This window comes from Embiotoca jacksoni, unplaced genomic scaffold, assembly GCF_022577435.1.
Source record: "Embiotoca jacksoni isolate LCO1_2020_lvr unplaced genomic scaffold, fEmbJac1.0.p SCAF_68, whole genome shotgun sequence".
Taxonomy (NCBI): domain Eukaryota; kingdom Metazoa; phylum Chordata; class Actinopteri; family Embiotocidae; genus Embiotoca; species Embiotoca jacksoni.
The window spans coordinates 478,495-490,039 of NW_027185423.1; the positions used below are offsets into that span (position 1 = coordinate 478,495).

An 11,545-nucleotide genomic window follows, 5' to 3' on the forward strand; every position below is an offset into this window, starting at 1 on the left:
CGACAACACGGATCCTCCTGGTTCTGATCCAAACGGATCACTTCAACAGGTGCTGTGTTCTGGTTATAAAACCTGTCTGTCTTCATCAGTAAATTAAGCTGCTGCTGATCTCTGAGTCTGGAAATGGGATCGTCTGTTTTAGACTTCATGTTGATGGAACAGGTCGTCTGATGCTGCAAGACCAACACAAATGTTTTCAACAGAATTCAACTGAAACGTTTTATTGACCATGAAAATATTTGCTGATTGATTTCCAGCTGATTGATTTATGTAATCGATGATTATAGTGATAATTCAGTCACATCATACAAAAACACTTCTTACACAACGTCCTTCTTCATCCCTCCGCTGCTCTGTCGCCCCTCCTCCACCTCTTCACCGATTGGTCAGTAAACTTGACATACACAGATTCTACCCAATCACGTGCAGGTATACCAGCTGGCCACACCCTGTTGTAAGTGTAGAATTCCCGCCCTGGTGGCGGCGCCGGGTGGGCGGAACCGTGGCGGGACGGGCTTTGACTTGCGGTCCCTTCAACCAATCACAGGCGAGTATCGAGACGATCTCCGCCCAAGTTGGCCCGCCACGTTCCCGCCCTCTGAATAGGAAAGACCAACGGGGGCGGGGCCATGGGCGGGGCAGGGGGCGGGGCCGGGGGCGGGGCCGGGCTCGAGCTCGACCCAGTTTGAAAGTGAACCAACGGCTGCAGTCGCAGTTTCAGCCCCCAAACAACAACAAGAAGCCCGAGAACCGTCAGAGCCGAGACCCGGTCCCAGTCTGCTTCACCTGTAGCCGGCCCTCCTGAAGAGTGAGTACCCCTGGCCGTCCTCGCATGGTGGGACTGGGGTCAGATTAGTGTGTTTTAACCTCGAAAAATGAACTGGCTTTGGTGTGCCGGGTGTTTCTTCCCCTCGGAACCGGCGGTGAAAGGTTTAATGAATGAGGCTGGAAAAGGACTAAAATGGCCGCTGTGACGGTCAGAACGAGGCGGCGGTGGGAGCCGTTGTCTCTCCGCAGCCTCCGTGTTGCGCTCCGGGGACTGATCCCGGCTGTTGTTGTAAACACGAAACGCCCATTTCGGAGTATGAATGCCAGGAAATAGCCTCGTCCCGTCAATACACCGCAGACCTCTCCGGGGCATAGCCGGAGCCCCTCGTTCAAAATGCGCAGATGTTGTCCTGACTCCATGTTTCCATTGCAGACGCGCTCGTTTGGCGCCAAAACGCCGCTGCGGTAAAATAAAGCCCGTAAACTCCAGGAAGTCTTGTGTCGTTATTAAACCGTCTCTGCAGTTCAGACGTGTTTCTGCGCCTGCTAGCCGGTTAGCCCGCTGCTAGTGAAGGGGGATGGGGCGGCTAGCTCCGCAGAGGGCGGGAAGCAAATGGTGGCCCATTGTTCTGTTAGCACGGCGAGGCTAACTGCAGCAGCCCGACACCTCCGTGAAGCGGCGGGTTTCTCCTCCACGACTCACTGACCTCCACTCACCGGCGGAGAGGAGGAGCCGGCCTCCGGCGGCACGGCCCGTACTGCACCCGAACTAAGAGGGTGCCGCCCGGGTCTGCGGGCCTCCGAGCTCCCCGGCAGAGAAAATGGATCCCATCCCTGGTCTCTTTGTTGTTCAGCATCAGCCTCAGTCAGCCCGCGGAGGAGCCGCTGCTTCACCGGGACGCGCCGGACCTCCGTCCGAGGAGGCGCGGGGAGAGCCGGCGGCCTTTACCCCCAAAACAGTTTCATAAAAAACATTTAAAATGTTACAATCGGAACAAAAACAAGACGCAGTTTAAAGGTCAATCCACCCAAAACACACCGATTTAATTCATGTGAAGAACTCATCACGGATCAATGACTGAGTTTTCATTGATCCGTGTTCAGGTGGTCCACATATTGATCTGAACACATCACTGATCATCAGCTGTTGGTTATTGATCAGTGTTTTCAGGTGTTTGTGACACCTGCTGCTCCTTCAGGTGATCACACTGAACTTCATGCAAAATGAGACATTTACTAAATTTCCCCTTGTGGATTAATAAAGTATCTATTATCATATATCTATCTATATATCTATTATCATATATCTATTATATATATATCTATTATCATATATCTATTATCTATTGTCATATATCTATTATCTAATACATCTATCTATATATCTATTATCATATATCTATTATATATCTATCTATATATCTATAATCATATATCTATTATCTATTATCATATATCTATCTATATATCTATTATATATATATCTATATATCTATCTATATATCTATTATATATCTATTATCATATATCTATCTATTATCATATCTCTATATATCTATTATATCTATATATATCTATTATCATATATCTATCTATTATATATCTATTATCATATATCTATCTATACATCTATTATCATATATCTATCTATATATCTATTATATATCTTTATATCTATTATCATATATCTATCTATATATCTATTATATATCTTTATATCTATTATCTATATATCTATTATCATATCTATATCTATTATCATATATCTATCTATTATACATCTATTATCATATATCTATTATATATCTTTATATCTATTATCTATATATTATCATATATCTATCTATACATCTATTATCATATATCGATTATCTATTTATCTATATATCTATTATCATATATCTATCTATTATCATATATCTATCTATTATCATATATCTATTATATATCTATTATCTATACATTTATCATCTATCTATTATCATCTGTTATCTATTATCTATCTTATCTATTATCATATATATCTATTATACATCTATATATCTATTATCTATACATCTATTATCTATTATTATCTATCTATCTATTATCTATCTATTATCCATCATTCCGTCTACACGGAGATGTGAGGACCGTTTCTGTTGGAGGTTTTAAATTGAGTTTCTGTCACGACTAACTCGCCCTCCTCTTCATCAGGCCGCCACCATGATGCGAAAAGACGTGAACAAGCCGAAGGGGAAGACGTCAGCGTACGCCTTCTTCGTCCAGACGTGTCGAGAGGAACATCGCAAGAAGAACCCAGAGCAGTCGGTGAACTTCGCTGAGTTCTCCAAGAAGTGCTCCGAGAGGTGGAAGGTGAGACAGGTGGACTGTAGACCAGGTCCAAGGTCTGGTGATGATGGTGGTGGTGGTGGCGGTGATGAAGATGATGATGGTGGTGGTGGTGGTGGTGGTGGTGGTGGTGATGATGAAGATGGTGGTGATGATGAAGATGATGGTGGTGGTGGTGATGAAGATGATGATGGTGGTGGTGATGATGATGAAGATGGTGGTGGTGATGAAGATGATGATGATGGTGGTGGTGATGATGATGAAGGTGGTGGTGATGATGGTGAAGGTGATGGTGGTGGCGATGATGATGGTGAAGGTGATGAAGATGATGATGGTGAAGATAATGATGGTGGTGGTGATGATGAAGATGGTGGTGATGATCGTGAAGGTGATGATGATAATGATGAAGGTGGTGGTGATGAAAATGGTGTTTCAGTCTGTGATCTGAGGTCAGGGGGTTAAAGGTCGCCTGCTGTCTGAGTGTCTGTCCTCTGTCCTCAGGGTCTGACCCCCAGTGATAAGAAGTGCTTCGAGGACATGGCCAAGGCCGACAAGGTGCGCTACAACCGAGAGATGAGAGACTACGTCCCACCCAAGGGCTTCGGGAAGAGGGGCCGCAAGAGGAAAGACCCCAACGCTCCCAAAAGACCGCCGTAAGTTCTCCATGTCCATACATGTCCATACATGTACCTACATGTCCACCAGGGTCCACCAGGGTCCATCATGGTCCATCATGGTCCACCAGGGTCCGCCAGGGTCCACCATGGTCCATCATGGTCCGCCAGGGTCCACCAGGGTCCATCATGGTCCATCATGGTCCACCAGGGTCCATCATGGTCTATCATGGTCCATCATGGTCCACCAGGGTCCACCAGGGTCCATCATGGTCCACCAGGGTCCACCAGGGTCCATCATGGTCTATCATGGTCCATCATGGTCCACCAGGGTCCACCAGGGTCCATCATGGTCTATCATGGTCCATCATGGTCCACCAGGGTCCACCAGGGTCTCACTGGTTCACACACAGAACAGATCAGTGTGTTCAAGTTTAATTTGATCAGATGATGTTTGTTTGACTGATCAGAGGGAACCCTCTAACCCAGCGGTTCTGAACCTTATTGGAGGTACTGAATCCTGCGAGCTTCATCAGTGCATTCACTGAACCCTTCGTAATTGGAAAAATAAAATATGATTTCTTCAAAACATAGGTATATGTTTTATTAGTGCACAAAATGAACCATGCATCAGTTGCACACAAAATCACTGTGTGCAAAGAAAAAAAACAACAAAACATGAATTTCACACAAAAACATAACTCAATGAATGATTTGCGATCAGGTACGCAACTTGGTACGATGCTGTGAGGATCGGTTTGTCCACAAACAAAACATGAATTTCACACAAAATCATAACTCAGTGAATATTTACTGCAAATCAATGTGACTTTTGCTGTTGCCTTTCAGATACAAGTTCAGACTCCCATCACGTTCCTCTTTACACGTGAATCCATATTGTACGTATTCGTCCAACCACTTTCTTTTTTTGCTCGACATGTTAGTATGAAGGGATTGAAAATCACAAATGGCGTTCAACAACAGAGCGCAATGTGGCGTGATCAGCTGCAGCCAGTGATGGCCAAGCGCAGCATGACGTCATGAATAATACGTGGGCTGAATTGCGCACACCGAGCGCCCCGTTCGGTGTGAACGCAGCATAAGTTTTAGCTTTCTCCGTGCTTTTTGGGCTATCCAAGCCACCGTACCGTTATGCTGCGTTCACGCCGAACGGGGCGCTCGGTGTGAACGCACCTTAAGGAATAGACGGTCATTAATTTTTAAAGCGGCAGCTCACTTGACCGCAGTGTGTGTCTGCCGAACCCCTGAGAGTGACTCATTGAACCCCTGAGAGTGACTCATTGAACCCCTGAGAGTGATTCATTGAACCCCTGAGAGTGATTCATCGAACCCCTGAGAGTGACTCATTGAACCCCTGAGAGTGATTCATTGAACCCCTGAGAGTGACTCATTGAACCCCTGAGAGTGATTCATTGAACCCCTGAGAGTGATTCATTGAACCCCTGAGAGTGATTCATCGAACCCCTGAGAGTGATTCATTGAACCCCTGAGAGTGATTCATCGAACCCCTGAGAGTGATTCATCGAACCCCTGAGAGTGACTCATTGAACCCCTGAGAGTGATTCATCGAACCCCTGAGAGTGACTCATTGAACCCCTGAGAGTGACTCATTGAACCCCTGAGAGTGACTCATTGAACCCCTGAGAGTGATTCATTGAACCCCTGAGAGTGATTCATCGAACCCCTGAGAGTGACTCATTGAACCCCTGAGAGTGATTCATTGAACCCCTGAGAGTGATTCATCGAACCCCTGAGAGTGATTCATTGAACCCCTGAGAGTGATTCATCGAACCCCTGAGAGTGACTCATTGAACCCCTGAGAGTGATTCATTGAACCCCTGAGAGTGACTCATTGAACCCCTGAGAGTGATTCATTGAACCCCTGAGAGTGATTCATTGAACCCCTGAGAGTGATTCATCGAACCCCTGAGAGTGACTCATTGAACCCCTGAGAGTGATTCATCGAACCCCTGAGAGTGATTCATCGAACCCCTGAGAGTGATTCATTGAACCCCTGAGAGTGACTCATTGAACCCCTGAGAGTGACTCATCGAACCCCTGAGAGTGACTCATCGAACCCCTGAGAGTGACTCATTGAACCCCTGAGAGTGATTCATTGAACCCCTGAGAGTGATTCATTGAACCCCTGAGAGTGATTCATTGAACCCCTGAGAGTGATTCATCGAACCCCTGAGAGTGATTCATTGAACCCCTGAGAGTGACTCATTGAACCCCTGAGAGTGATTCATTGAACCCCTGAGAGTGATTCATTGAACCCCTGAGAGTGATTCATCGAACCCCTGAGAGTGATTCATTGAACCCCTGAGAGTGATTCATCGAACCCCTGAGAGTGACTCATTGAACCCCTGAGAGTGATTCATTGAACCCCTGAGAGTGACTCATTGAACCCCTGAGAGTGATTCATTGAACCCCTGAGAGTGATTCATTGAACCCCTGAGAGTGATTCATCGAACCCCTGAGAGTGATTCATTGAACCCCTGAGAGTGATTCATCGAACCCCTGAGAGTGATTCATCGAACCCCTGAGAGTGACTCATTGAACCCCTGAGAGTGATTCATTGAACCCCTGAGAGTGACTCATCGAACCCAGGTTAAGAACCACTGCTCTAACCCGTCTCTGTGTCTCCTGTCTGTCCCCTGCAGGTCTGCGTTCTTCGTCTTCTGCAGTGAGTACCGTCCCAGTGTGAAGCAGCAGTTTCCTGGTCTGTCTATAGGAGACTGCGCTAAGAAGCTCGGAGAGATGTGGAGCAAACTGTCTCAGTCTGAGAAGCTGCCGTACGAAGAGAAGGCCCAGAAACTCCGGGAGAAATATGACCGGGTGAGACACGGAGACAGACAGAACGGACACACAGACAGACAGGCAGGACACACACACAGACAGACAGACAGACAGGACACACACACAGACAGGACACACACAGACAGACAGACAGGCAGGACACACACAGACAGACAGACAGGACACACGGAGACAGACAGACAGGACACCACAGACAGACAGGCAGGACACACGGAGACAGACAGACAGACAACAATGTGAGCTCTCAGGACTTTGATCTCTACAAGTGTTGATCAGTAAATTCAGAGTTCCTGAAAGCAGCACAGTGATACACAGAGAGGATCAATAACCTTCATCAGGCAGGATCAATAACATGTTGGAGAACCCCGTTGCCATGGCGCCACTGTTCAGGTGGTTTGTGTTCTCTGGGTTTCAACAGACAGGAAACTGAAACAAAGTGACAAAGAGGGAAGAAGAAGAGCTCACAGACTAAAATACAGGGAGGGAAGGACAATGAGGGACAGGTGAAACTAATCAGGGGGCGGGGCCAACAATAATGCAAAGGACAGGAAGTGAGACAAGACAGACACAAGAGGTGAGTCATTTCAAAATCAAACAGGAAGCAGAAAAGCCAGACTGACCTGAAGACTAGAAAGCTGAAGTCCAACAAGAACAGAACCTCTGAAGGTCCAGCAGAACTCTGTTGACAGTCGGACTCCGGGGGACCGATTCATGGTGACACAAAGAAAACCCACCTGCTTGTTCTGTGCATCACGGTGCTGCGTTCAGGAACCGTTCGATCATCCTCCTGCTGTTTATAACAGGACAAAGATGAGCCTTCATCTTACGGACTCTACTGAGCATGTGCAGTGACCTGTGACCTGTCCTAACTGTTTCCTGTCTGCGTGTCAGGACATGGTGGCGTACCGCGGCGGAGGCACGTACGCCAGGAACCCCGGATCCTCAGCTCAGGGAGGAGAGGAAGAGGAGGACGACGAAGGGGAAGACGAAGATGACGAGGAGGATGACGACGAGTAGAGACCAGCTGCAGCTGAGAGTGTGTGTGAGAGAGAGAGACAGGTAGGTGTGTGTGTTTCAGAGTGGACAGGAGGGGGCGGGGCTTCACAGCAGGTGCGTCCAGGTTAGAAACAGACGGAGCTGCGTCCTGTCACATGTCAGCGCACGTCTCCGAACACCGTCCCGTTACAGACACTAAGGTCCACCTGAGAGGACACGGAGACGTCCTGCTGCTGATTGTAGGGACATAAGAGGAAGACCAGAGACAGACAGGTGAGGCTGAAGGTAAGTCAGCTACCAGCCAATCAGGGCAGCTGCTTTGGGTCTGCGTAGTAACAGGGAGGGACAGGAAGCTGCAATGGTTTTTAACAGTCACCGATGTGTCACGTTAAATCAGACGTGTTCGTCCTCAGGCAGCTTCTGCTCCTCAGCTTTGTGTTGTTGATTTTATATGGAGTTACTACACAACAACAACAACAACAACAACAACAGATCACCTGTATCTCAGGTGAGTCTCAGTTCAGCTGGCTGTCTGCAGCGCAGGTAGATGTTGAAGACTCAACTCAGAAAGTAGCAGCTTCACCGGAGTCACAGGTCACTAGTGACCGACAGAGACGACAGGACAGTTAGTTATTAAAGACGTAGACTAACCGTCCTGAAGTCGTTAAAGACGTAGACTACAGGACGGTTAGTTATTAAAGACGTAGACTACAGGACGGTTAGTTATTAAAGATGTAGACTACAGGACGGTTAGCTATTAAAGACGTAGACTTCAGGACGGTTAGTTATTAAAGACGTAGACTACAGGACGGTTAGTTATTAAAGACGTAGACTACAGGACGGTTAGCTATTAAAGACGTAGACTTCAGGACGGTTAGTTATTAAAGACGTAGACTACAGGACGGTTAGTTATTAAAGACGTAGACTTCAGGACTGTTAGTTATTAAAGACGTAGACTACAGGACGGTTAGCTATTAAAGACGTAGACTTCAGGACGGTTAGTTATTAAAGACGTAGACTACAGGACGGTTAGTTATTAAAGACGTAGACTTCAGGACTGTTATTAAAGACGTAGACTTCAGAACGGTTATTAAAGACGTAGACTACAGGACGGTTAGTTATTAAAGACGTAGACTACAGGACGGTTAGTTATTAAAGACGTAGACTTCAGGACTGTTATTAAAGACGTAGACTTCAGAACGGTTATTAAAGACGTAGACTTCAGGACGGTTAGTTATTAAAGACGTAGACTACAGGACGGTTAGTTATTAAAGACGTAGACTTCAGGACTGTTATTAAAGACGTAGACTTCAGAACGGTTATTAAAGACGTAGACTACAGGACGGTTAGTTACTAAAGACGTAGACTTCAGGACTGTTAGTTATTAAAGACGTAGACTTCAGAACGGTTATTAAAGACATAGACTACAGGACGGTTAGTTATTAAAGACGTAGACTTCGGGACGGTTAGTTATTAAAGACGTAGACTACAGGACGGTTAGTTATTAAAGACGTAGACTTCAGGACGGTTAGTTATTAAAGCCGTAGACTTCAGGACTGTTAGTTATTAAAGACGTAGACTTCAGAACGGTTATTAAAGACGTAGACTTCAGGACGGTTATTCATTATTAGTTATTAAAGACGTAGACTACAGGACGGTTAGTTATTAAAGACGTAGACTACAGGACGGTTAGTTATTAAAGACGTAGACTTCAGGACTGTTAGTTATTAAAGACGTAGACTACAGGACGGTTAGTTATTAAAGACGTAGACTTCAGAACGGTTATTAAAGACGTAGACTTCAGGACTGTTAGTTATTAAAGACGTAGACTTCAGGACGGTTAGTTATTAAAGACGTAGACTACAGGACGGTTAGTTATTAAAGACGTAGACTTCAGGACTGTTAGTTATTAAAGACGTAGACTACAGGACGGTTAGTTATTAAAGACGTACACTTCAGAATGGTTATTAAAGACGTAGACTACAGGACGGTTAGTTATTAAAGACGTAGACTTCAGGACGGTTAGTTATTAAAGACGTAGACTTCAGGACGGTTAGTTATTAAAGACGTAGACTTCAGGACGGTTAGTTATTAAAGACGTAGACTTCAGGACTGTTAGTTATTAAAGACGTAGACTTCAGAACGGTTAGCTATTAAAGACGTAGACTTCAGGACTGTTAGTTATTAAAGACGTAGACTACAGGACGGTTAGTTATTAAAGACGTAGACTTCAGAACGGTTATTAAAGACGTAGACTTCAGGACTGTTAGTTATTAAAGACGTAGACTACAGGACGGTTAGTTATTAAAGACGTAGACTTCAGGACGGTTAGTTATTAAAGACGTAGACTTCAGGACGGTTAGTTATTAAAGACGTAGACTACAGGACGGTTAGTTATTAAAGACGTAGACTTCAGGACGGTTAGTTATTAAAGACGTAGACTTCAGGACGGTTAGTTATTAAAGACGTAGACTTCAGGACGGTTAGTTATTAAAGACGTAGACTTCAGAACGGTTAGCTATTAAAGACGTAGACTTCAGGACTGTTAGTTATTAAAGACGTAGACTACAGGACGGTTAGTTATTAAAGACGTAGACTTCAGGACGGTTAGCTATTAAAGACGTAGACTTCAGGACGGTTAGTTATTAAAGACGTAGACTTCAGGACGGTTAGTTATTAAAGACGTAGACTACAGGACGGTTAGTTATTAAAGACGTAGACTTCAGGACGGTTAGCTATTAAAGACGTAGACTACAGGACGGTTAGTTATTAAAGACGTAGACTACAGGACGGTTAGTTATTAAAGACGTAGACTTCAGAACGGTTATTAAAGACGTAGACTTCAGGACTGTTAGTTATTAAAGACGTAGACTTCAGGACGGTTAGTTATTAAAGACGTACACTTCAGAACGGTTATTAAAGACGTAGACTACAGGACGGTTAGTTATTAAAGACGTAGACTTCAGGACGGTTAGTTATTAAAGACGTAGAAAGTCAGATGTGGACATCACCTGTAGCCAGGTCACATGACCAAAGTGAGCTTCAGCTGTTGGAGGAGGTGACTGACGATGTTCATCTGTTTCTGACGGGCAGGTCGCTCTGGAACACACACACAGGACAAGAGTGTGTGAGAACAATGTGTGTGTTGCCTTTCAGTAACCTGTGTGTGTGTGTGTGTGTGTGTGTGTGTGTGTGTGTGTGTGTGTGTGTGTGTGTGTGTGTGTGTGTGTGTGTGTGTGTGTGTGTGTGTGTGTGTTGGAGGTCATCAGATGTTAAACTGTCCAACACCACAGGAAAGTCGAATTACCCCACACACTGTTACCATGGTTACCCCTGCACCCTCCCTTCCTCCTCATACCCACGTCATCCTGTGTTTCCATGGAAACCCCTCCCCCTTCCTTCTCTTCATCATCATCATGTTGTTGTTTTTTATTTTCTTACTGGAGTTTGTTTTTCTGTTGTTGTTCACTGTCAAAGTAGAAACTTCAACTTTTATAATAAAACGACCGACTGAGGCAAAAAAAACACACTGAGAGAGTCTGTGTCCTCCTTCAGGTCCTCCTCCAGGTCCTCTTCCTGGAGGAGGAGCCTGTCCTCCTCCAAGTACAGTAGATATAATTACAGTAAAGGTAATTGTACTCTGTGTTTAACTGGACTTGGTCCGGTGTGCAGGATCTCCAGCTCCCAGCAGGGGGCGCAGTAATCCTGTTTACAGTCCCTCTAGTGCTGCATCACTTTTATTTTCCTATTAAATCCCTGGATCAAAACGTCTCCCATGATGCATTGAGCTCCTTTGTAGTTTCTAAGTGTGGTCACAAGGTGGCAGCATTGTGAAGGACACCTGACAGGGTTGCTCGGTCTGGTAGTAGAACCCTCTCTGACCAGCAGGGGGCGCAGCGCTGGACGACTTCCTGCTGCTGCATAACTGCAACACTCACATGGAGAGTGCTTCAGCTTGTGTTCTCTGTGACGCTTCCATCTTCATGGTAGATCAA

General features: G+C 45.5%; 1 protein-coding gene across 1 annotated transcript; it reads left to right on the forward strand.

The window, feature by feature from the left end:
- Positions 1–709: 709 nt before the first annotated feature.
- On the forward strand, positions 710–11,077 carry LOC138214203 (high mobility group protein B3-like). The gene is made up of 5 exons (XM_069175601.1): positions 710–808; positions 2,965–3,123; positions 3,601–3,752; positions 6,398–6,572; positions 7,446–11,077. Exons 2-5 carry the CDS (start codon positions 2,974–2,976, stop codon positions 7,569–7,571), a joined length of 603 nt encoding a protein of 200 aa, XP_069031702.1. The 5' UTR covers positions 710–808; positions 2,965–2,973; the 3' UTR covers positions 7,572–11,077.
- The last annotated feature ends 468 nt before the right edge of the window (positions 11,078–11,545 follow it).

Excerpts from the sequence above, each read along its gene's own strand:
- LOC138214203 (XM_069175601.1), top strand. The coding sequence starts at position 2,974 with ATGATGCGAAAAGACGTGAACAAGCCGAAGGGGAAGACGTCAGCGTAC. Across the intron at positions 3,753-6,397 it reads AACGCTCCCAAAAGACCGCC|GTCTGCGTTCTTCGTCTTCT; the intron begins GTAAGTTCTCCA and ends TGTCCCCTGCAG. Across the intron at positions 6,573-7,445 it reads TCCGGGAGAAATATGACCGG|GACATGGTGGCGTACCGCGG; the intron begins GTGAGACACGGA and ends TCTGCGTGTCAG.